The sequence below is a fragment of the Natator depressus genome, chromosome 24, assembly GCF_965152275.1.
Source record: "Natator depressus isolate rNatDep1 chromosome 24, rNatDep2.hap1, whole genome shotgun sequence".
Classification (NCBI taxonomy): domain Eukaryota; kingdom Metazoa; phylum Chordata; order Testudines; family Cheloniidae; genus Natator; species Natator depressus.
Genome location: NC_134257.1, coordinates 15,236,396 through 15,258,686, shown reverse-complemented (window position 1 = coordinate 15,258,686; position 22,291 = coordinate 15,236,396). Strand labels below are relative to the sequence as shown.

The 22,291-nt window shown below is 52.7% G+C and overlaps 1 protein-coding gene across 1 annotated transcript; it reads left to right on the top strand.

Moving 5' to 3' along the window:
• The first annotated feature begins 1,123 nt into the window (after positions 1-1,123).
• On the top strand, positions 1,124-21,815 carry LOC141977206 (synaptophysin-like protein 1). The gene is made up of 6 exons (XM_074938572.1): positions 1,124-1,177; positions 1,776-1,847; positions 9,025-9,143; positions 11,125-11,329; positions 15,102-15,290; positions 19,017-21,815. Exons 1-6 carry the CDS (start codon positions 1,160-1,162, stop codon positions 19,140-19,142), a joined length of 729 nt encoding a protein of 242 aa, XP_074794673.1. The 5' UTR covers positions 1,124-1,159; the 3' UTR covers positions 19,143-21,815.
• Positions 21,816-22,291: the final 476 nt, after the last annotated feature.

Genomic DNA, 22,291 nt, shown 5'->3' with positions numbered 1-22,291 from the left:
AATTCCCTGCCGTGTCACACACTCCCTGGCTGACCTTAGGCCCAACTCCATGCCTAAGTTTCCCCATCTGTACCAAGGGGACAAGAGCCCTGTCCCTCCTCATGGGGGTGGGGTGTTGTTAGAGTGAGGGGCTCAGCTGCTGTGGGAACGGGGGGCCAGAGAAGCACCTATGCTAGATCAACTGACCCTTGGCTCTGGTGCTGACTGAAAGGCACTGCCCCATGGACGAGGGAGGAGAGATTTCCCCTCTGTTTGGGCAGACACAGCCTGGTCTGGCAGGGGAGGGGGTGAGAAAAGAAGGTGGGGCTCTTCTAAGCTCCACCCACTAAATAAGCTCCTCCCACCCGAGACATCATAGAGTCCAACTGTTCAAATTAACCAGGGTGCAGCTCTGGAGTCCAGGGTTGGTCTGGGCTAGGTGGGGGCTTGGAGAGCTTGCCCCTCTCCCAGCGATGGGCTCAGGCTCTCTGCAGGCTCAGGCAGCATGGCAGGGTTGCTCACACTCGGGGCCTGCCTAGCTGCTTTGTTCCCCCCTACCCCCAGATATGCCCCCCCCCCCCATGCAGGGGGATCTCAGCCCAGCTCCCCCGCCCCACCCAGGCGGGGATGCAGTGGGAATTTTCTCTACTAGTGTTCCTGGCCTTGGGATTGCTCCCCAAGGGGGGGGGCGGCTGGAGGAAAGCCGTGGGTGGCAGGCCGGTAATTGCTGCAGAGCTGTGAAGGGTGGAACAACTGGGGCGTGAAGGGACCGGCTGAAACCCCCACCCCACCCCGGCCATCGACACCTGGTGGGGGGGGGGGATCTGGGGCAGGCGGGGCCCTGATGGACAGAGAGGTGCCAAGCAGGCGCCGCGGGCAATGCAGCTGGCACAGAGCCCAAGGGAGGGGGCCAGAGACGGGTCCCCCCGGAGCCAGGAGGGGGGGAGGACAGGTCCGGGGGGGGGGCGCAAGCAGGACCACGCGGGGGGGGGGAACTGCCCCACTGCAGTGGGACCCTCCCAGGGCGCTGCACCCAGCAGCGGGGGGGTGGGGGAGGCTCCGGCCCTGCAAGGGGGTATGCAAATGAGCTCATTAGATCAGCTGAGGCCAGGGCGGTGGGGGCCTGACGTGGAGGGGTGGGTGGGGTTTGGTGAGGTCAGCGCGCGCGCGTATCCGGGGAATGGAGCGCGTGAGCCAGGTAGGCGCTGCGGCCCCCCCCTTCCCCTGCCCCCGCCCCTCCCCCTCGCGAACTCCCCTCCTCCCCCCAGGGAACCCGCCTGCCCCCCTCCCATTGCAAACTCCCCTCCTCTCCCCAGGGAACCCCCGCCCCCCCAGGAACCCGCCTGCCTCCCTCCCATTGCAAACTCCCCTCCTCCCCCCAGGGAACCCCCGCCCCCCGAGGAACCCGCCTGCCCCCCTCCCATTGCAAACTCCCCTCCTCTCCCCAGGGAACCCCCGCCCCCCCAGGAACCCGCCTGCCCCCCTCCCATTGCAAACTCCCCTCCTCCCCCCAGGGAACCCCCGCCCCCCCAGGAACCCGCCTGCCCCTCTCCCATTGCAAACTCCCCTCCTCTCCCCAGGGAACCCCCGCTCCCCCAGGAACCCGCTACCCCCTCCCACGGCAAATTCTCCCGTCGACCCCTCCCATTGCAAACTCCCCTCTTCCCCCCAGGGAACTCCCGCCTACCCCCCCCACTGCAAACTCCCCTCCCACTGCAGCCCCTCCCATTGCAAACTTCCGCCCTGCCCCCGCCCCCGCCTCTTCTCTCCTGACGCCTCCTCTGGCCTCTCCCCAGAAAATGTCCGGCCTCCAGCTCAACCTGGGCCCCGTGAAGGAGCCACTGGGGTTCATCAAGGTCCTGCAGTGGGTGAGTGTGGGGGGCAGTGGGCTGGGTGCTGGGAGGGGCAGGGTGCGTGGGGAGGGCTGGGGGGGACAGTGGTTAGGGGAAGGGCTGGAGGTGTGGGGGCCTGGCAAGGGGGTTGGAGCTGGGGGGCAGAGGGCCAGGTGTGTGTGTGTGGGGGGCTGGGTGGAGCAGTCGGGGTACACGGGTGGGGTACAAAGCAGGATGGGAGAAGGAAATGGGGAAGGCAGGAGGCTGGGGTGGGGGGTCCAGTGAGGGAGGGGGTGGGGAGAAGTGGGGGGAAAATGCTGCTGATCTGGACTGGTCCCAGCCCCCTGCCCAGTACCCCGGTGCCCCCTCACTCGAAGGGGTCTCCGGCCCCCCAGGGCTAATAGCTCGTGAGGGCGTTTCCTCATGTGGCCAGTGACATGAGCCTCTTGCAATGAGCGGATTTCTAGTGCATCCTGGATTTGGGGTATAAACCCCTGCGTAGCCCAGGCCGTGTTGCTATGAGATGAGATCAGGGCGCCGGGCGCTGCACAGACACACAGCGAGAGGCAGGCCCTGCCCCAGCTGAGATTGGGGTCCCGTCGTGCCAGGCGCTGCCCAGACACACAGCCAGAGACAGGCCCTGCCCCAGCTGAGATTGGGGTCCCGTCGTGCCAGGCGCTGCCCAGACACACAGCCAGAGACAGGCTCTGCCCCAGCTGAGATTGGGGCCCCGTTGTGTCAGGCGCTGCCCAGACACACAGCCAGAGACAGGCTCTGCCCCAGCTGAGATTGGGGCCCCGTTGTGTCAGGCGCTGCCCAGACACACAGCCAGAGACAGGCTCTGCCCCAGCTGAGATTGGGGCCCCGTTGTGTCAGGCGCTGCCCAGACACACAGCCAGAGACCGTCCCTGCCCCAAAGAGTTTCCAGTGTGAATAGACAAATAATAGGGAGGGGAAACTGAGGCACAGTGAGGAAAAAGGGAGTGGCAGAGGCAGGGATAGAACCCAGGATTTCTCTCCCAGCCCCCCTCTCCCGCTCTAACTATTAGACCCCACTCTCCTCCCAGAGTTGGGGAAAGAGCCTAAGAGCCCAGGCTTCCAGCCCTGCCCACCCCCACCCACTAGCCCCCATATTTTGACCTGTACGTGATCTCTCTGAGCACCCCCAGGTAGTTCAACTGGCACTGGCACTGATGTGGCATTTACACAAGCGCTAGCCATGCACAGACCTGATGTGAGGGGGATGGACTTTCTTCCCTGAGCTGGGCAGAGAACCCAGGCATCCTGCCTCCCACTCCAACTCCTTGTCTACTGGGCCATGCCACCCTATCCTGGTGCGCTTTCACCAGTGCCACCCTGGGAGGGGACCACAGAGAGGAGGCCCTGACGCTGTAGGGGAAGTTGCATCTGTTTGTGGGTTTCCAGTGGTTTGGTAATATTGGATGTTAATGAAACAGACCTCTCTGAAGGGATGGCGGGGGCTTGGTGGGGAGGGCAGCGCCAGGGCTGGTGGCAGGTAGCAGCTGGGCCCTTCCACCGCTGCTGTCATTTGCCTGGCAGCCTGGATAAGGAGCTCTAGCTCGACCCCCGGAAATGGGCTGGGAGCCAGGACTCCAGGGGTCTGTCATTGCCTCTGGGAGAGGAGTGGGGTCTAATGGTTGGAGCAGGGGTGGCTGGGAGCCAGGACTCCTGGGTTCTATTCCCAGCTTTGAGAGTGTGTGGAGAGGGCCGTTATTCAATCTTCCCTCCTCAGTTTGCCTAATCCTGAGTGTTTAAAAAAAAACCCAAAACACAACCCCAAAATGCCTTGGGAGGTTGCGTGATTGTGACCAAATCCGGTTGATTTGCCTGTTGGCCTCTGAGCCCTTTCCTGGGCCCCCAGTCCCCAGTTGTTCTTCCCCATCCCGCGAGGGCAAGAATTGAAACCCGTCCTCTCAAGCCTGGGTTCTCCTGGCGACCCGTGATGGCTCCCGGCACTGGGGACTGAGCGAGAACTGCAGACGATGGGAGGCTAGCTGTGATCGTGCCAGCCTCAGGACTGCCATGATCAGCTAATTCCAACATTGCGCCCTGGGCCCAACCTGCTAGATTTGGACCCAGACAGAAGTTAGCAGGACCCAGACCAAGCTGGTAGGTTCCCTAGGCTGAAATCAAATCCCCGTTGCGCTAGGTGCTGTACAGACCTGGAACAAAAAGACACTTGTCCCCCCAGAGCCCGTCTCTAGCCTGAGCCTGCATGTCTACAGTGCAGTTTTATAGCCCCAGTCTCGAACTATCTGATGCCAGCCACCTCTGGGTGTTTTATCTATACTCCCAAGTCTGCCAGCTCTGGGACTTTTAGATGATTATACTGTAGCCTCTGCTGTAGTTTTCATCACTATTTCTCCGGGGTTCTTTTCCGCCCTCGTGCCACCAGAGGGAAAGTTGGCATTAGTTTCACTTTCTTTCTTCTGCAGTGTTGGGAAAACTGTTGTTGCTGAACAGCCAGGAGGAACGGGAAAACATTTCCCCCCTGTATGGTGTTGAAAAGTTGACTCTAAGGCATGCGCCTGTCACCCCTTTGCGGCGTCCTTTAAAAGGACCTGGGGAAGGGGAAAAAAGCCAGGGCTCGCTGAGCAGCGCCGGCCGTGTCCAATCCAAATTTAGCCCTCCCCAAATTCCAAGGTTGGGGTAAAAAATCACGAGATTTAAAAACAAACAAAAACACTTGTGTTTTGTAGTTGGGGAGGCTAAATCTTTGCCACCTGTTTCTGACCTGGAGCGGCCATGTTCTCCAGACTATCTCCCCAAACCCAAGGCTGGAAGCCTGAGTTTCAAGGCGAAAGCTGGGATTGTGTCGTGACTCCGGGAGCCTGGAGACTTACGAAAAGTCCCCCAGGAGCGGGAGGTTTGCGAGAACGTCGCCGGAGATGGCAGAGTTGTCATTTTGCTGATAGAAAAAGATAAGCAGTCCCCCATCTGTGCATCACCCGGCCTGACAGGGGCCCTGATCTCGGTCTGGGGGTCTGTGCAGTGCACGGTGTGATGGGGACCCCAATCTTGGTGTGTGTGGGGGGGTCTGTGTAGTCCCTGGCAGGATGGGGACCCCGATGCCTGCCTAGTGCCTGGAGGCACGCTTCAAGGAAGGGCAGGGCCGCGGTGCCACCCAGCTGAGTGAAGCTGCTATATGGAAAGCAGCAGCTGGGCTGGCGGAAGACAACGCCCCATGTAGCTAGCTTCAGCCCGCATGGTGGCCTCGGCACCTCTGGCTCCACCCGGCTCTCCTTCCCGCTCTGCCCAGTTGGCTGGAAACAGGAGCCAGCAACGCCCAGAAACCACCATGCCCTTTCCGCTTCGGCACCACCCATACCTGCATACCCATCACTGGGCACGTGGCCGCTCCCTCTGCCTGGGCCCAGCCACTCCTGGCAGAGCGGCGCAGTGGGACGAGCAGAGACCATGGGTCAAATCCTGGCTTGGCCCCCCCGACCTGGGGCAAATAGTTTCATCTGTCCCGCGCCTCAGTTTCCCCAGCTGTGAAGTAGGGTTATGAGCTGTACTGCAGTTGTGGTGCTAGGCACTGTACAAACACAGGGAGGGGAGACCCCATCCCTCTCCTAGGGGGATTTTGACAATTAAACAAAAGCCAGATCAATACCTAGATTGATACCTCACCTGGCTAATTGGCGCTAGCTGCTGAGGGCACAGCATGCTGGCATCTCTGGGCACAGTTCAAAATCATGCCCACAGGAAGTCTACGCCATCTTCACCCCCCCCCCCCCCGCTCCATCTCTGACCCACTCTGCTGGATGTAAACTGCAACCAGGGTATTTATAGCCTCTAACGTGATCCAGAAGGAAAAGACATTCAATTTTTTCCCATGGCGGAATCTGGTCAAAAAAACTCCCTCCCCCCCAAGGAAAATTCGGGGTGTGGGTGTCCGGAAAAGGGCATTTTTTTGCATGCAGGCTGTTTGCAATCCTCAGAAAATCCTTCTCCCCCCCAAGTTTTACTGTTTTCATCCCAATTTGTATTCATCGGAAAATCTGCAAATTTTACTGTTTTGTCCCAACTTTTTGTCCCGCAGCTTAGATGGGTTTTTGTCCCAATTTTTATTCATTGGAAAATCTGCTGTTTTGACTATTTTCATCCCCTTCTTTTTCCCAATGGAGGATTTTTGCAAATTTGGCCGTCTCATCCCAATCCTTGGAGCAGGGCATTGGCCGTGAGCGCGTCTCCGTTAGCCTGCGGCCGGGGTGGACACGGCATTGCCTTTCCGCTCTTTGCTGCGTGGGGCAGGACCAGTGGCCCGATGGGGACGTGATCTGGGTTTGTGGCGCCAATGCAGGCAACCGGCTTCTTGTGGCTGCTTCCTCGACGCTGCTCAGGGCGGGGCTGGTCTCTCTGGGAGGAGTGGGGGGAGAGATTGTGGGTTGGCTGGGCTCTCTCCCCAGTGCTACCGTGATGAGAATCCACTAGCCTTGTGCTTTACCTCATTCTGTGATGCCTACCTGCCGTGCTAGGGCATCTTCTCTCCCTTCCAGACTGGACCATCCCTCCTAACGGAGGGTGCAAAGAGGTCCCTGATCTCGGTCATGGGCGGGGGGCTGTGCAGCGCCTGGCACGACAGGGGCCCTGATCTTGGTTGGGGTGGGGGCGGGGAATATGTGTGGCACCTGGTATGACGGAGTGCCTGATCTCACTCGGGGACGGTCTGTGCAGCGTCTGGCATGATGGGGTCCCCGATCTCGGTTGGAGGGCAGGAAATCTATGTGGCACCCAGCGTGACATTATCCCTGATCTCAGTCGAGGGGGTGTGTGTCTGTGTGGCCCCCAGCAGGAAGGGCCCCCCCCCCATCCTAGTGAGGATCTCTGTGGCACTGAGTACAATGGGGGACAACCTAGCTGCTGGTGTGGAAATAATAACTCTCGCTTAAAGCCTCCAGCCGGGCCTCCGATCGCTGAGCCTTGCAGTGAATTCCACAGAACAGGCACGTCTTTCTGTACTCGCTGCACTCGGCTTCCCTGGCTCCCAGCCAGGCCCGGCGTCAGTGGGGTCCTGGCCGGCTTAGCCCCCACCCTCCCTGGGCACCATTGACACATGGTGCCAGCAGCTCCAGCTTTGCAAGGTTTCTTAAGGAGGAATCACACTGAGCGGGACAATGTCCGAAACTCCCCTGTGCTCACGCAGCCCGGATTTGGAATCTGCCACTCGTCTCACAGCTAAACTTGGCCATGACCTTCAAGGCTTGGAGCCAGATTCCCCTGGCTTTTTGTCCCTGCTCACAATTTGTTCAATTGTATTGTTACTCTGCCACTACGGGGTGTCTGCCAGCGGTACAGGGAGGAAGTGGAAACGTCAAAAAAGGTTTTCTTGGGGAAAGCTTGCAAATTTTTCCTAGGTTTTCTTTAATCTTCAAAATTTCACGGGAGAACATGGCTGTTTTTTCAGCCCCACATGGTTCTGTTGTGGAGCACGGCTTGTGGTAAAACGTACGAATTTTGTTAAAAATCCAACTAAATAAACACGGAGGGTTTTAGTTTTCGAAAAACGGTGTTATTGACAATGTTCCTGAGATCGGTTTTTTGAGGACTCCGACTCCAATTCAACTCAAACTGGAATTAACTAACAAACAAATCTGATTTCCCCAATCCACAAACGTTTTGTTAACTGGAATAATGGAAAGTTGAACCTCAGAGTGCAAATTTTCAGCTAAAGCAAAAACAGTTTGAGGGAAAAACGGTTTTCTGAGAGCGGTTTTTGGCAAGAAACGTGGTTTTGAAAAGTAAAACTCAATTTTTAAAAACAAACCCAGAGAATTTTTAGTGCAAACTGAAGCCTTCGCCCCAAACTGCAAATTTTAACGTAAACTGTGGGATTTTTTAACTAACAATGTTTACAGAGAATGGATCTCAATTCGGAGTTTTGATTTTAGAAAATTTGAACTCAACTTTTAAACCAAACCCTAATGTTTTTACTGGAAATTGTTTTTTTTGTAGCCTACAACTGACCTTTTCTCCGACACATTTTTAGGGGGGAGGTGACCAGTGGTTTTCTGATCAGCAGTCAAAGTAACGCTCCATTTTCCATAGCAGTGAGAGCAATTACCTATTGGAACGCGTCGCCAGGGGTCGTGGTGAAGTTCCCAGCGCTGACCATTTCAAAATCAAGATTGGAGTTTCTTCTAATAGCTCTGTTCTAGGAATGATCATGAAGCAGCTCTCTGACCTGTTTTACACAGGTCAGACAAGATGATCACAATGGGCCCTTCTGTCCTTGGAATCTGTGAATCATTAAAATTTCTTTCATAGTAGAAATGTCATTTTTTATGGGGAGGAAAAATATTTTGATGAAAATATTCCAATCAGCGTTAAGTCCCTTGGGAAACGAGAGACAGAAGTGGAACTCGAGCTGTGTGTAACTTCATATGCTTGTTTGTGTTTAGCTTGTGAATGGGCACGGGGAATGAGCAATAGCTCAGGACATTAGCAGCTGTTAAAGAGGAAGCGTGCTGTCCCAGCTGTGGTCTATTGAGTCACCTGCAAGTCACGGTGACATTCTGTGCCTCAGTTTCCCCATTCGTGATAACGTTGCGCGCGTTCCTTGCCACGGCCCTTTGAGATCTGTGCATGGAGAACACGTGAAGGCGAGGGATTATTCCCAGACTCGGGCAAGGTTTGCAGAAGCTGGGAGGGGTGTTGAGAGAGGTGTTCCGTCTCCAATTAGTTATGCCAACAGAAAGTGGTGTGGTCCTTGGCCCAGAGACTCAATGGGGCCAGCTCCCCGCTGGAGTCAGTTTACCCTAGCTCATGATCTGGCCTCTTCTGCTTTCAATTTTCATTAGAACCGTTTTTAATGAGCAAAGTGGCCGCAGAAAATTGACGCTGTGACGATCAGAATTGTGGCGAGAGTGAGTGGCACGTGCCAACCCAGCTGCTGTTCTGCTGGGCGAATGCCAGAGGGGAGAGTGGGATCAGCTGATACGAACCGTGTGCACTGCTGGCGTTCCTTAACCGGATCCTTCTGACGCTGGCTGGAGTGCGTCTGCCGAGCTTGAAATGGAGTTGGTGCATCAAAAAGATGGGAGCCAGCTCGACCACCAGATAGGGGCCGGACGCCGGAATCCCTGGGGGCGGTTCTCCGGCCTGGGCTCTGCAGGAGGGCAGGTTGGATGGGCACGAATTCTGGCCTTGAAATCTATGACTCTAATGCTGTGTCTCTCCATATCTCTAGATTTTTTCTATCTTTGCTTTTGCCACCTGTGGAGGGTACAGTGGCCATACCTCCATTAAAGTCAGCTGTAAGGACGTTAAAAATGAGACCCTGGAGGCGGCTTTTGGCTATCCGTTCCGGTGAGTGTAGCCCCAGGCAGACAGTCATGTTGACTCTGTGCTCGTGATGGGATGCGGTGGCCAGCGGGGCTAACGCAATCCCGAGACGCGGAGCAGAGAGGTTGTTTTTACCTGCAACTGCTGCTGGAATCCCACGTCCGGTCCTGGGGCCCGCAGTTCCAGGAGGACGGTGTTCACAGGAATTAATTCAGGGACATTCCCTGGTGAGTGTGACACAGGAGGGCAGGCTGGATGATCACAGTGGGCCGGCCTGGCCTTCGAATCAGTGAATCATTCCCACATGACCTTGTTTCCTCCTTCTCCCAGCCCTTAGGAACGAAACACCTTGGGACTGGCTTAAACTTCACGGGTTGTTTTTAAACAAGCAACTAGCATCAGGGTTTTTTTTAGCTTCTAGGGGCCTCATTTCCCATCCCCCTGGCCCCAAGTCTGAAGATGAGAAAAGTCATTTTAATAGAGATTCTCCCAGGAATGCTGTGACTCCGGGAGCTTGAGATGGAAGGAAAAGAAAAGCCCCAACGATCATGAGATGTGCAGTGTCCAGTTGGATCTAAAGGGTTGTGTCAGTTGGTGGGGGGTGAAGTCTCAGTACGGCATTGGGGAGACAATGACTTGAGACTGTGCCCAGTACTGGGGGCCGCCTGTCAAACAGGAAATGAGGGAGGGGTCAGAGAAGAGGGACAGGAACAATCTGAGGGCTGGAAAACTTGCCTGAGAGCAAGACATTAAAGCGGGGGGGGGGGGCGGCGTGGCAAACTTTTTGGCCTGAGGGCCACAGCGGGGTGCAAAACTGTATGGAAGGCCAGGTAGCGAAGGCTGTGCCCCCAAAACAGCCTGGCCCCTGCCCCCTATCTGACCCCTCCCACTTCCCGCTCCCTGACTGCCCCCCTCAGAACCCCCAACCCATCCAACCCCCCCTGCTCCTGTCCCCTGAACGCCCCCTCCCGGGACCGCCGCCCTTGACCGCCCCCCCCCCCCAGGACCCCACCCCCATCCAACCCCCCGCTCCCTGTCCCCTGACTGCCCTGACCCCATATCCACACCCCCACCCTCTGACAGGCCTTCCGGGACCCCACCCCCATTTAACCCCCCACCTGTTCCCTGTCCCCTGCCCCCCCTGAACCTCCACCCTATCCAACCGCCCCCTGTCCCCTGACTGCCCCCCGGGATCCCCTGCCCTATATCCAACCCCCCAGCCCCCTTACCATGCCACTCAGAGCAGCATGTCTGGAGCCGCGCCACCCGGCCGGAGCCAGACACGCAGCTGCACTGCCCTGCAGGAGGGTGCAGCCCTGCTGCCCAGAGTGCTGCCCGCGTAGCTGCGGAGAAGGGGGGACAGCGGGGGAGGGGCTGGGGGCGAGCCTCCCTGGCTAGGAGCTCAGGGGCCGGGCAGGACAGTCCCATGGGCCATAGTTTGCCCACCTCTGCATTAAAGGAGCTTGATCTAGTGAGTTTCTCCCTGAGAAGATTCAGAGGGGACTTGTACCCGGTCTGTCAGTACCTCCCTGGGGAGGAGACTTGGGGGAGCAGAGGGCTCTTTAATCTAGCCAACAAAGGCAGAGTGAGAGCCGACCGCTGGGGGATGAAGCCAGACTGGAAATAAGGAGGCAAATTCTTAACAAAGAGAATTGACCCTTGGAAAGACTGCCCCAGGGATGGGGCAGTTTCTAAATCCCTTGGAGTCTTTCCATCAAGATCTGACATTTCTTTAAAAGCTCCCCTGTAGCTCCACTATCAGATACGGACTTGAAATCTATTAAGGGGCAGAATTAAGGGGATGCATGCAAGGGGGTGGAGTTAAGGGCACTCAACTCCCAGATCTGAACTAGAGGCAGGGATCCCTGGAGGAGTTTCTCCGGCCTGGGCTATGCAGGAGGGCAGAGCGGGTGGGTAGATATGGATCTTTCGTCCCAGAGGTCCAGCACTTCGTCTCGCTGGCGTCAAAGTGAAACGCTTCAAGCTTCTCTGTCTCACCTGGCAGGCTGAACACTGTGTTGTTCAAAGACCTGGATTCCAAACTATGTAACAACACATGGATCCAGACCCACCTCGTGGGCGACTTCTCCTCCTCGGCCCAGTTCTTTGTCACCTTCGCTGTCTTTGTCTTCCTCTACTGCATGGCGGCGCTGGTGCTGTACGTGGGGTATCTGCACCTTTACCGTGGCGCTGGCAAGCTGCCCATGATCGTAAGTGACATGTAATACTTTGCTCTTAATGGGGGCTGGGAGGAAAATTGGGGGCAGAGGGGGAATTTCCTTTGGAGAATTGAGACAAAAATTAAAATCTTTATTCATTTTCGTGGTGGGAAAATTTTGACATTTTGGTCAAAATATTTCAGTGAAACCTGGAATATTTGAATTCAGAATGACATTGTGGGGCCTCGTGGGAGCTGTAGTCCTGAGTGCCTCGGGGTTCAATTCTCCCCTATTGGCTGGGCTCTGTGGCTGGACAACATCTCCCAAGATGCACCACTTCCACTGCTCTTGCAGAGTCACTGTGGTGCATTATGGGGGTTGTAGTCCTGGGCGCTTCATGCTAAGTTCTCTGTGGGCCAGGATGCACCACTTCCTCCTGTGGTCAGGAGGGGGGTTGTGTCATGGGTGTCCGTGGCTGCGATGCCTCATGAGAGTTGTAGTCCTGGGTGCCCCGTGCTCTCGTTCTTCTCTATGGTCCAGGCTCTCTGGCTAACCTACAACTCCCATGTTGCACCATGTCCAGAGATTCCTAGGTCACAACCCACCCAAAGGGGGAAGAGTGGTGCATCATAGGAGATGTAGTCCAGCCAGAGAGTCCAGGCAAGAGAGGAGAACAGGAACACAAGGCATCCAAACTACAACTCCCATCATGCAGCACAGTGGGTCAGCAAGAGGCGAGGAAGTGGTGCATCACGGGAAATGTGGTCCAACCAGAAAGCCCAGCCCATAGAGAAGAGTTGGAGCGCGAGGTATTGGGAACTACAGTTGCCATGATGCACCACTCTATCATTTTGAATCGAAACAGTTCGGTTTTCGGACAAACAGTTTTCACAGAAAAGTTGAAATTCTCCGTGGGAAGCAGATGTGTGTCACAAGTAATTTTTTTTGTTGTTGAAACAAGCAATTTTCTGTCAAAAAGCAGCTGTGACGCAGAATTTTCAGTGAGCTCTACTCTTAAGCCAGGAGTGTAGATCTCCTAACCTAGATCTCCAAGCACTCCACAGACAGAGTCCTGCTCAGACTCTTGGCATGGCCAGGTTTTTTGGGACCACAAAAAGATTAACAAACCTTTTTTTTGGCCAGTGTGGAAATTTTCATGGGAAAATCTTTGATCAAAATTTTCTTGCTGTTCAGCTAAATCTTTTGTGTGTTTTTGTTTTTTTTTTTTTAGTGGGGAAAACCTCCCGTTTCCCTTTTTAAAAGCATTTTCCCCTTAAAAAGAGGAAACAAAATGGGCTAGTTGCTATGAGAAGGGTTTTGTGCAATACACATCTCGGCTTTCTGCGGTCGAGTTACAATGCAGGAACGTGTTTTGCTTCGTTGGAGCAAAATTTGCCTGTGGTTGTTCCCTTTTGCCCTGGCCTTTTAAAACGTTCTGCTCGACGGGTTTTGTTTTCTGATGACATTTTTCAGCAATTTTTTTTTCCCAAAACACCAAGCTTCTGTCAATGGGGCCAGATCCCAGCTGGGGTCAATCGGCTGTCGCTCCATTTAGTCCAGTGGATCTGTGCTGATTCACACCAGTGGAGGCTCCCCCCAGCTGTTCTTGCGGTGACCTGCGTAATCCCCGGCTCACCCACTGGCTGGATCCTGGCTCTAATTCTGAGGCCATGAGACCTGATCTTTGGCTCAATGCCCTGGCGCCGTGCTGGCATGCGAACCAAAGCCCCCAGCTCTGGAAGGCAGAGGGGTCGCGAACGGGAGAGGATTATTGTAACTTGATAAACAGTTGCCCCTTTTCTCTTCTCTCCCTGCTGCGCCGGCTCCCCGGAGGGCTGGGAAATGCGGTAAGTGCCCGGGTGTCTCCTGCCGGTCCCACAGTGGTGCTAACCTGCTTGTCGGATACATTATTCAGGAGTAATTGGCAAACCCCAGCTTCCAAGTTTGGGGTGAGGGAGTTGTGGGGGGAAGAGGGCGGAGGGAAACTCCAAATTGCATCAGAGCTCTGGGGATGTGTTCCCAGAATGGGGCCAGTGAGGGCGGCAAGATCTATGGGGCACTGCCCCCCCAGCCTTCTCTAAGGCAGCTAAAGTTGCAGTGAAATCAGGGTTTGCCAGGAATAGCTTCCCTTAGCGAGGAGGGGTGAGCTAGCAGTTAGAGAGATCCAGTTGGAAGGCAGGAGACCTGGGTTCAAGACTCAGCTTTGGGCAGGGCTTGGGTGAGTCCATGCCTCAGTTTCCCCATCTGTAACGTGGGGATAGTGATCCTTCCGTTGTCTGTTTATGTCGTAAGTTCTTTGGGGCAGAGACTCTTTCTCGCAGTGTATCTCCGTCCGGCTGTGCCCCAACTCCGTTGTCTCCCCCCTTCCGGGGGAACTGGCAGTCCTTCGCCCAGCCTCTCCCCGCAGTGGCCAATTGCGGCCCCTCGTCCAGCCCCTCGCTTGGGGCAAACTGCAGTCCTTTGGCTGGCCACTTCCCTTGGTGGCCAGTGGGGCAAAATGTGCGTGTGCGGGGGCCAGGCCTGCCTTCTACTCTGGGCCCCGACCCAGGGACCCTATAGCTGGCAGCTTCTCACTGCCTCTCCTTCCCCTCTGTCGCTACCTGCTTTCCCTGGGCCATCTCCCTGTAGCCCCAGCACCTACTCGGCCCCTGTGTCAAGGCTACAGTCTGGGAGCCAGCCAGACTGGAGCTTTGCTTGTTCCCCTGACGCTGCCCAGCACTGCTCTGTCCCAGATACTTCTCTCTATAGGCAGTCAGTCCTTCTCCCTCAAGCTCCAGGGAGAGACTGACTCCCTTCTGCCCTTCTTATAGAGCCAAGCCTGGCCCTGATTGGCGGCTTCTAAGCCTTCTCTGATTGGCTGGGTTCTGCGCAGCCGCTCCAAGGGCTGCTATTAACCCTTTGGCAGCCAGTGAGGGGCAGCTGCCCTGTCACAAATACCTGAAGAATAGTACTGCTGCGAAGAGAAGTGATGAAATTAATCCCTTAACTTCTGTGAGTGGATGAAGCGTTCGCAGTGAGTGGCATTTTCGGCCAGGCCTGGAGTGTTGTTTAGTGGCTTGATTGCTGTGAGAATTCAGCACCTTGTGCGATCCTTTGGAAATCCAAGTCTAAAGCCAGAGTCCAGACCGGGGTGCATCCCTGTAGCTCAGGGGTCCACCTCCCGTGTAACAGAGGAGGGTCCGATGCTGGGCTGTTTGTGGGAATGCCGTGGAGTCCGCCCTGCGCTGTCCAAAGAGCTGGCTGGATTGTATTGGGTGCCCGACTCATGACATGGTAAAAGGAGACGGGATTTCAGAAAATGCCAGGCGCCTGTCCAAACCAGACTCTCCGGATGGCATCTCCGGTTGGGCACCTGCAATCCAGAGTGTCTCTTTAAAGCACTTGGGAGGCATGCACCAGGTGTTCCACAGGTTCCCCCCAACACACACCCGATGGAGACTGGGGGCCCTCGTCGGGCAGGGTGACGTGCAGCCCCCCCGCTCCAACCGGGCTGCCCAGTGCCCGCATCTCAGCTGAGCGGCCCCAAGGTGGAATCAACACTTATGTGAGTTCAGTGGGGCTGTGTGAGGGCGTCACCTGGTGTAAAAACGCTCCAGTCGTTAAAGCCAGTGGGGCTAGACCCACAGCTGGGGTCAGTGGGCCGTAGCTCCATTGAGGTCAATGGGGCCAGATCCCAGCTGGGGTCAATGGGCTGTAGCTCCATTGGACGGTTGGCCTCAGCGTGTCCATTGTACGTGCCTGGGAATCTGTCCCCTCCATTGTGTATTTCTCTCCTGGTGGTCTTGGGCTAGTAACCCACCCCCCCCATCTCCCCCTCGTGCAGGACTTTGTGATCACCATGTTGGTCGCGCTTCTCTGGCTGATCAGCACTTCGGCTTGGGCCAAAGCACTGACTGACATCAAAATATCCACCGGGCCTGGGATGGTGTCGGACATAGCCTTCTGCCTTTTGGCCCAAAATTCCTGCCTGTTTGGTGAAGTGAGCAGCATGGGCTCCCTCAACGTGTCCGTGGTACGTATGGCCAGCACCCTCCCCTCCCCTGTGCCACTGAGACGCGGGGCGGGCCTCCCTCGAAACTCGGCGTGTGCTTGGCTCCGATCCCATGTTCAGAGATCTTGTCTACATGGGGACACGCAGGGAGGTGAATCCGAATTAAGAGTTTAAATTAGGGCCGTCAAAAAATTAAAAAAATTAATCGCAGTTTTAATCGCATTGTTAAAATAATAATATACCATTTATTTAAATAGTTTTGGATGTTTTCTACGTTTTCAAGTATATTGATTTCAGTTACAACAAGAATACAAAGTGTACAGTGCTCACTGTATTTTTTATTACAAATATTTGCACTGTAAAAAAGATAAACAAAATAAATTGTATTTTTCAGTTCACCTCATACAATCTCTTTATCATGAAAATGCAACTTACAAATGTAGATTTTTATTTTTTTACATAACTGCACTCAAAAATAAAACAGTGTAAAACTTTAGTGCCTACAAGGCCACTCAGTCCTATGTCTTGTTCAGACAATCGCAAAGACGGACAAGTTTGTTTAAATTTACGGATAATGCTGCCCGCTTCTTATAATTACAATGTCACCTGAAAGTGAGAACAGGCGATCGCATGGCACTGTTATAGCCGGCGTCGCAAGATATTTACGTGCCAGATGCGCTAAAGGTTCATATGCCCCTTCATGCTTCGACCATTGTTCCAGGCGACATGCGTCCATGCTGATGACGGGTTCTGCTCGATAATGAAACAAAGCCGTGCGGACCGACGCATGTTTGTTTTCATTATCTGCGTCAAATGCCACCAGCAGAAGGTTGATTTTCTTTTTTGGTGATTCAGGTTCTGTAGTTTCCACATCAGGGCGTTGCTCTTTTAAGACTTCTGATAGCGTGTTCTGCACCTCCTCCCTCTCAGATTGTGGAAGGCACTTCAGATTCTTAAACCTTGGGTCGAGTGCTGTAGCTATCTTTAGAAATCCCACATTGGTACCTTCTTTGCGTTTTCTCAGATCTGCAATAAAAGTGTTCTTAAATCGAAGAACATATGCTGGGTCATCATCTGAGACTGCTGTAGTATGAAATATATGGCAGAAAGCAGTTTAAACCACAGAACAGGAGACATACAGTTTTCCCCCAAGGAGTTCAATCACAAATTTAATTAACGCATTTTTTGTAACAAGCATCATCAGCGTGGAAGCATGTCCTCTGGAATGGTGGCGGAAGCATGAAGGGGCATACGAATGTTTAGCATATCTGGCACATAAATACCTTCAACGCTGGCTACAAAAGTGCCATGCGATCACCTCTTCTCACTTTCAGGTGACATTGTAAATTAGAAGTGGGCAGCATTATCTCCCATAAACATAAACAAACTTGTTTGTCTTAGCGATTGGCTGAACGAGAAGTAGGACTGAGTGAACATGTAGGCTCTAAAGTTTTACTTAGTTTTGTTTTTGAGTGCAGTTATGAAGCAAAAAAAATCTACATTTGTAAGTTGCACTTTTACTATAAAGAGATAACACTACAGTATTTGTATGAGGTGAATTGAAAAATACTATTATTTTTTGTACAGTGCAAATATTTGTAATCAACGATGATAATATAACGTGAGCAGTGTACACTCTGTATTCTGTGTTGTAATTGAAATCAGTGTATTTGAAAATGTGGAAAAACATCCAAAAATATTCATAATAAATTTCAATTGTTGTTTTTCCTGTTGAACAGTGCGATTAAAACGACGATTAATCACAATTTTTTAAATTGAGTAAATTTGCTTTGAGGTAATCGCTGAAGTTAAGTGCAGTTTAATTGAGAGCTCTAGTTTGAAATGGATTGGTTCCTGTAGGGCGTTCGTTGGTTGGAGAGGGTTCAGAGCTGGAGGAGAGAGGTTATTGTACCTCTGGGTTTGGCACTGGTGTGACAGTTGCTGGAATCCTGTGTCTGGATCTGGTGTCCATCAGTTGAGAAGGATCTTGATCAATTGCAGAGGGGTCAGGGAAGAGCCAAAAGAACGATTAAAGGATTGGGAAACCTCCCTTATAGTGATAGACTCAAGGAGCTCAAGCTATTTCTCTTAAGAAAGAGAAGGTTTCAGTGGTGACTTGATCCCCGTCTGTAAGTCCCTACATGGGAACAAATACTTGGTCATGGGCTCTTCAGTCTAGCAGAGGAAGGTCTAACTAGGGCCAATGGCTGGAAGTTGAAGCTAGACACAGACTGGAAGTAAGGTGTACATTTTTAACAGTCACAGTAATTCACCCTTGGACCAATCTACCAGGGAGTGTGGTGGATTCTCCCTCACTGGTACTTTTAAAATGAAGGCTGGATGGTTTCCTAACTGATCTGCTCTCGTTCAAGCAGAAATTAATTCAGGGAAGTTCTCTGGCCTCTGTTAGAGGCCAGACTAGCTGATCACAGGGATTTGTTCTGGCCTTAGAATCTATGAATCTAGGAGAGTGGGTCTAAGACCAGATTGTGGATTTGATGGAAACTTGGAACTAGTTAAAATATGGATGTTCTCATTCTTAATTAAAGTCACCTTCATTCAGTGTAGCTTAAACTCAACTCAATTAGGGCCACTTTAATTCGTAATGAGAGCATCCACGACGTGGTTTAACTAATCCACTTTAAATTCACACCAGTGAGGACTTGTCTACACTTGAAATTTAATTTGGATTAAGGCTGGGTGTGAATTTAAAGCCCTAATTATTCCTGATTAACTCCATGTGTGGATGCTGTTATTCCAGAGTACGAATGACTTGTCCTGATTTGGCTTTATTCACTGGGGAAACTATTCAGGAGTAGCAATGGGTGAAATTTTCCAGATGAAACTTCTTTAGGCAAAAAAGGCAGATTCGGTTTCCAAACTTCCATTTGTTTTATTTAAAGAACGCCCAATAAAAAAAAGTTTCTAAAGGGTCAAGCAAAGTGGGTTTGACCAACACCATTATGTTCGACTTTTTGTTTCGCCAGCAATTTTGAAAAATGTTGTTAGTCTTTTCTCCTTTTTGAATCACCAATGAACTGAAAAAAAAATCTCTTCAGGAACTGCTATTCTGTAGTAACTCTGTGTGTGGACAAGCCCGCAGTTAATTCAGATTAATTTTCCTGAGTGTCCCTATGAAACCAAGCCCCTAGACTGGCAACGTGTGGGGCAGAGACTTGTTTTGTTTGTACAGCACCTGGTGCAAGGGGTTTTATCCATGCCTGAGGGTCCCATTGCTACCATAGTACACCTAATAAATGATCTAATAAACACTTGTTAAATTAGTTTCACCCAGAGAATGTTCAGAGGGGATTTAATCCCGGTCTGTCAGCACCTCCGTGAGGAGGAGATTTTGGGGAGCAAAGGGCTCTTTTATCCAGCCAGCCAAGGCAGAGTGAGAGCTGACAGCTGGGGAATGAAGCCAGACAGATCCAGACTGGAAAGAAGTGAATTTTAGTCATGCAGAGGAATTGACCCGTAGCTCGACCATCAGATCTGGGTTTGAAATCTACAAAGGGGGCTGAGTAAAGGGCACGAATGCAAGAGGGTGGAGTTAAGGCGCTCTAGCTCGACCATCAGATCTGGGCTGCAGGCAGGAATCCCTGGAGAAGGTTCTCCGGCCTGGGGCTCTGCAGCCGGGCACAAATGGTCCATGTAGAGCTGGAGAGGGTGTCTCCCAGCCGAACCGGAAGCCTACCCTGGAAGCTAGACACTGCAGCTAACCCCCTCCTCCTTTGGACCCCTTAGGTTTTCGGCTTCCTGAACCTCATTCTGTGGGCAGGCAATGCTTGGTTCGTGTATAAGGAAACCAACTTGCACAATCCCCCAGAAGCTCCGGCCCCAGGCAGCGCTCCGGCTCACGCAGGAATGTAAATGGCCCCGCTGGGACGCACCAGGCCACGCACGACCCCTCCGCCTCAACTTGGCATCAGCGCGACTCATCTGTCCTAATTGTAGTCACCGTTTCAACCGGCTGGGGGCGGGTGGGGATTGCAAATAGAGCTCGGCTTCCACTTGCGAGCAGGTGCCTTTGAGTTTTGAAGGCAGCAGTGCTTTGGCAGGGTGTGGCGGTGGTAGGTTGGTTTTGTTTTGTTTTGGGTTTTTTTTGCTTTATTCTTCCGAAATATTACCCTGGGTGTTGGCAAGGGAGAGGGGCAGCTTCTTCGTGAGAATGGCGGCCCGGCAAAATATCCATAGCATCTAGCGCAGTGGTTCTCAAACTTTTGTATTGGTGACTCCTTTCACCTCTGAGTGCGACCCCCCCCGACCCTTTATAAATTCAAAATACTTTTTTATATATTTAACACCATTATAAATGCTGGAGGTGAAGCGGGCCTTGGGGTGGAGGCTCACAGCTCGCAATCCCCCATGTAATAACCTCATGAGCCCCTGAGGGGCCATGACCCCGTTTGAGACCCCCTGGTCTGGGGTCCTAGCCCTCGGCTGGCGTGACCCAACAGCGCTCTGCTGAACCAAATAGTGCTGTCGGTGGCAGATTGGCACGAAGCTATTGATTGCAGAGAGGGCTGGTGCAGCAAGTGACTGATCGCAGAGAGAGCGATCTGTTGGCTAGCTGTAATCGGTAGATCTGTGCTAACTGGGATAGATCTAAAGCACGTTGATACTGAGATGCACGCGCAGATCGCTGCTGATTTCTCTCAGCTGAGTGGCTGGCCCTGCATTTCAAGAAGTGCTTTTTGTCTTTTCCGCCCCTCTGATGGGGGAGGGTTTGTATCAGGGGCTCATGGCGGCGGGGCCGGGGGGGAAAACTGCGTTTGAAATACACTACACTCACTTTGTACATGACACACACCACTTCTCTTGATTTGAAAACCTGTATTAGCCCCAGGCTTCCTCTGTCATCGGCCCGAACCGATTCTTCGTTGCAAAAGTGAGTTTTGGAATCCCAGCGTTCACTCCCCCAGGGCAGAGCCGGTCGGGAGGTGATTTTTGACAAACCGTTTTTCCCCACTGAAAAATGCAGACTCATCGAAACGGAAACTTTTTCGAGTTGGGAGATTTGTCCAAAACGAGCTGGATACGCCACAGTCTGGGTTTGGAGGAATCTCCTGAGGTGGAAAATGTATCGAGGGTAGAAAGTTTATCAGTTGTCCACACCGTCAGCATGAAAAGAGTTGGGGGTTTTGAGTCGACATTTTTGGTTTGAAATTTTAGTAAGAGTGGGCTTAAAAAGAGCTGACCGCAAAACAACGCTCCTTAAAATCATGGAAATGAAATGTTTTGACCCCAGCTGAAATTTTTTCTGGCTTTTTCAGCTTGCCAAAATTGTCACGAGCTGGGGTTTTTCATCCCAGATCAGGAGAGGAAAATTTCTTAATCTCAAAAATTCGCCCCTCGCTCTATGAATCTGAACAGAGGTTTGGAGAGTGGTACTGTATTTTTATTTTTGGTTCAGTGACTCTTGTATATTTCCCCTCCCGCTATCAGCTTCTGGGCTTCCCAGCCAGTGCTGGCTTTTAGCAGACGTTTTCCCTGGAGTTTGGCCATCACACCTGGCTCATTTGAACGGGCCCCACGTCTCTCTGCCTGCAAGTAAAATCTCCTTTGCGTTTAGTTCTGTTTTATGCTACGTGGCTGCTTCCAAGATGTACACCCTGCAGAGCAAAAGCCTTCTCCGCTTTTTTCTCAGCAGGAGACGAGAAATCCCCCTCTGAAGTTCATTGCGTTTGAGTCTGATTGGTAGACAATGAAACTATAGAAGGAAGCTAAACCTGGCAGATCCTCAAGCAGTGTAGATTAAAATAACTCCACAGTGAGTGCCAGTTTAGACCTGTGGGAATCTCACTTTGCTAGCCATGCGGGCCATTCTCTGGCCTCCGCTATGCAGGAGGTCAGACTGGATGACCAGCTGAATTAAGAGCCGGTTGGAAAATTTTCCTCTAAATGGTTTTCAGTTGGAAAATGTGATTTGCCCGAAACGGAAATTTTTTTTTGGCGAAATTGTTGCAATTTTGGGGACAGCGTTTAGATTAACAAAACACCGAGGGCAGTTTTGCAAACAGCAAAACCTGTTTGGTCACGTCACAAAATTTCCCTTCTCCGTTTTGAAGCAACATATTCTTTTTCAATGTGTGTGTGAGACTGGACAAAAGCCCAAGGTCAGAATCGTTTGGCGCGAGCTCAAATGAGTTCTGCGCCCAGTATTTCATTGCGTGAAGAATTTGGAAATCTTGGCTTTGGGAGAGAGGGGAGGGAATTGAAAGTTTGAAAATTTTTGCAGGAGGGAAAAATCTCTACCAACCAGCCCTTATGTCTGTGATCCAACGTTTCACTTTGCCTGTGGCAAAGCGGCCAGGCTGTGGGATGGGCTCGGTTGTGATGCAGATGCGTGCGGGATTCTTTCACCCTGCTTTTGTCGCTGGTTTGTATTTGCCTGGGATCAAGGTTCAAAGCTCGGCTTTAAGGTCGTGACAGGTGGAAGCTGGGCCTGGCTTTTCATTTTTTTTATTTACCCTTTTTCTTATGAATTGTTCGAGAAATATGTATGTCCTGTATGCCACCGACTTGATAATAAAAACCAATTATCTCAGCAGAGTTTTCTGAGCTGCCGCCCTCACGCCTGGGGCCAGAGCTAGCTAGGATCGGCGTGAGGTTAAATGCATTGAAGAGGTTGAGGTGCCCAGACACCATGGGGATGGGAGCCTGGTAAGGACTTAGCTAGAAAAGTCTTAGTTGAAAAAAAGCTTTGGAGGGATAATTTTCCCACTAGCTATAGTTCCTGTAAACCCGGAAGGTGTTTACCCATATAACAGCTGGCGTAGCAGGGGGCTGCATGTTGGGATTGAGGGGTACTGGCACAGCTGGGGGGATTCCAGGGCTGGGATAGCAGGGGGTTGGGATTGAGGGGCACCGGCAGAGCTGGGGGGGATTCCAGGGCTGGGAAAGCAGGGGGCTGTGGGTCAGTAGTGAGGGACACCAGCTGCTTGTAGACCCAAGGGAGAGAAATTTCCCTGCCATGTCAGTGTTTTAGCGCCTGCCCTTGGGCCCCAACCAGTGCCTAA

Excerpts from the sequence above, each read along its gene's own strand:
- LOC141977206 (XM_074938572.1), top strand. Across the intron at positions 9,144-11,124 it reads GCTTTTGGCTATCCGTTCCG|GCTGAACACTGTGTTGTTCA; the intron begins GTGAGTGTAGCC and ends CTCACCTGGCAG. Across the intron at positions 15,291-19,016 it reads GCTCCCTCAACGTGTCCGTG|GTTTTCGGCTTCCTGAACCT; the intron begins GTACGTATGGCC and ends TGGACCCCTTAG.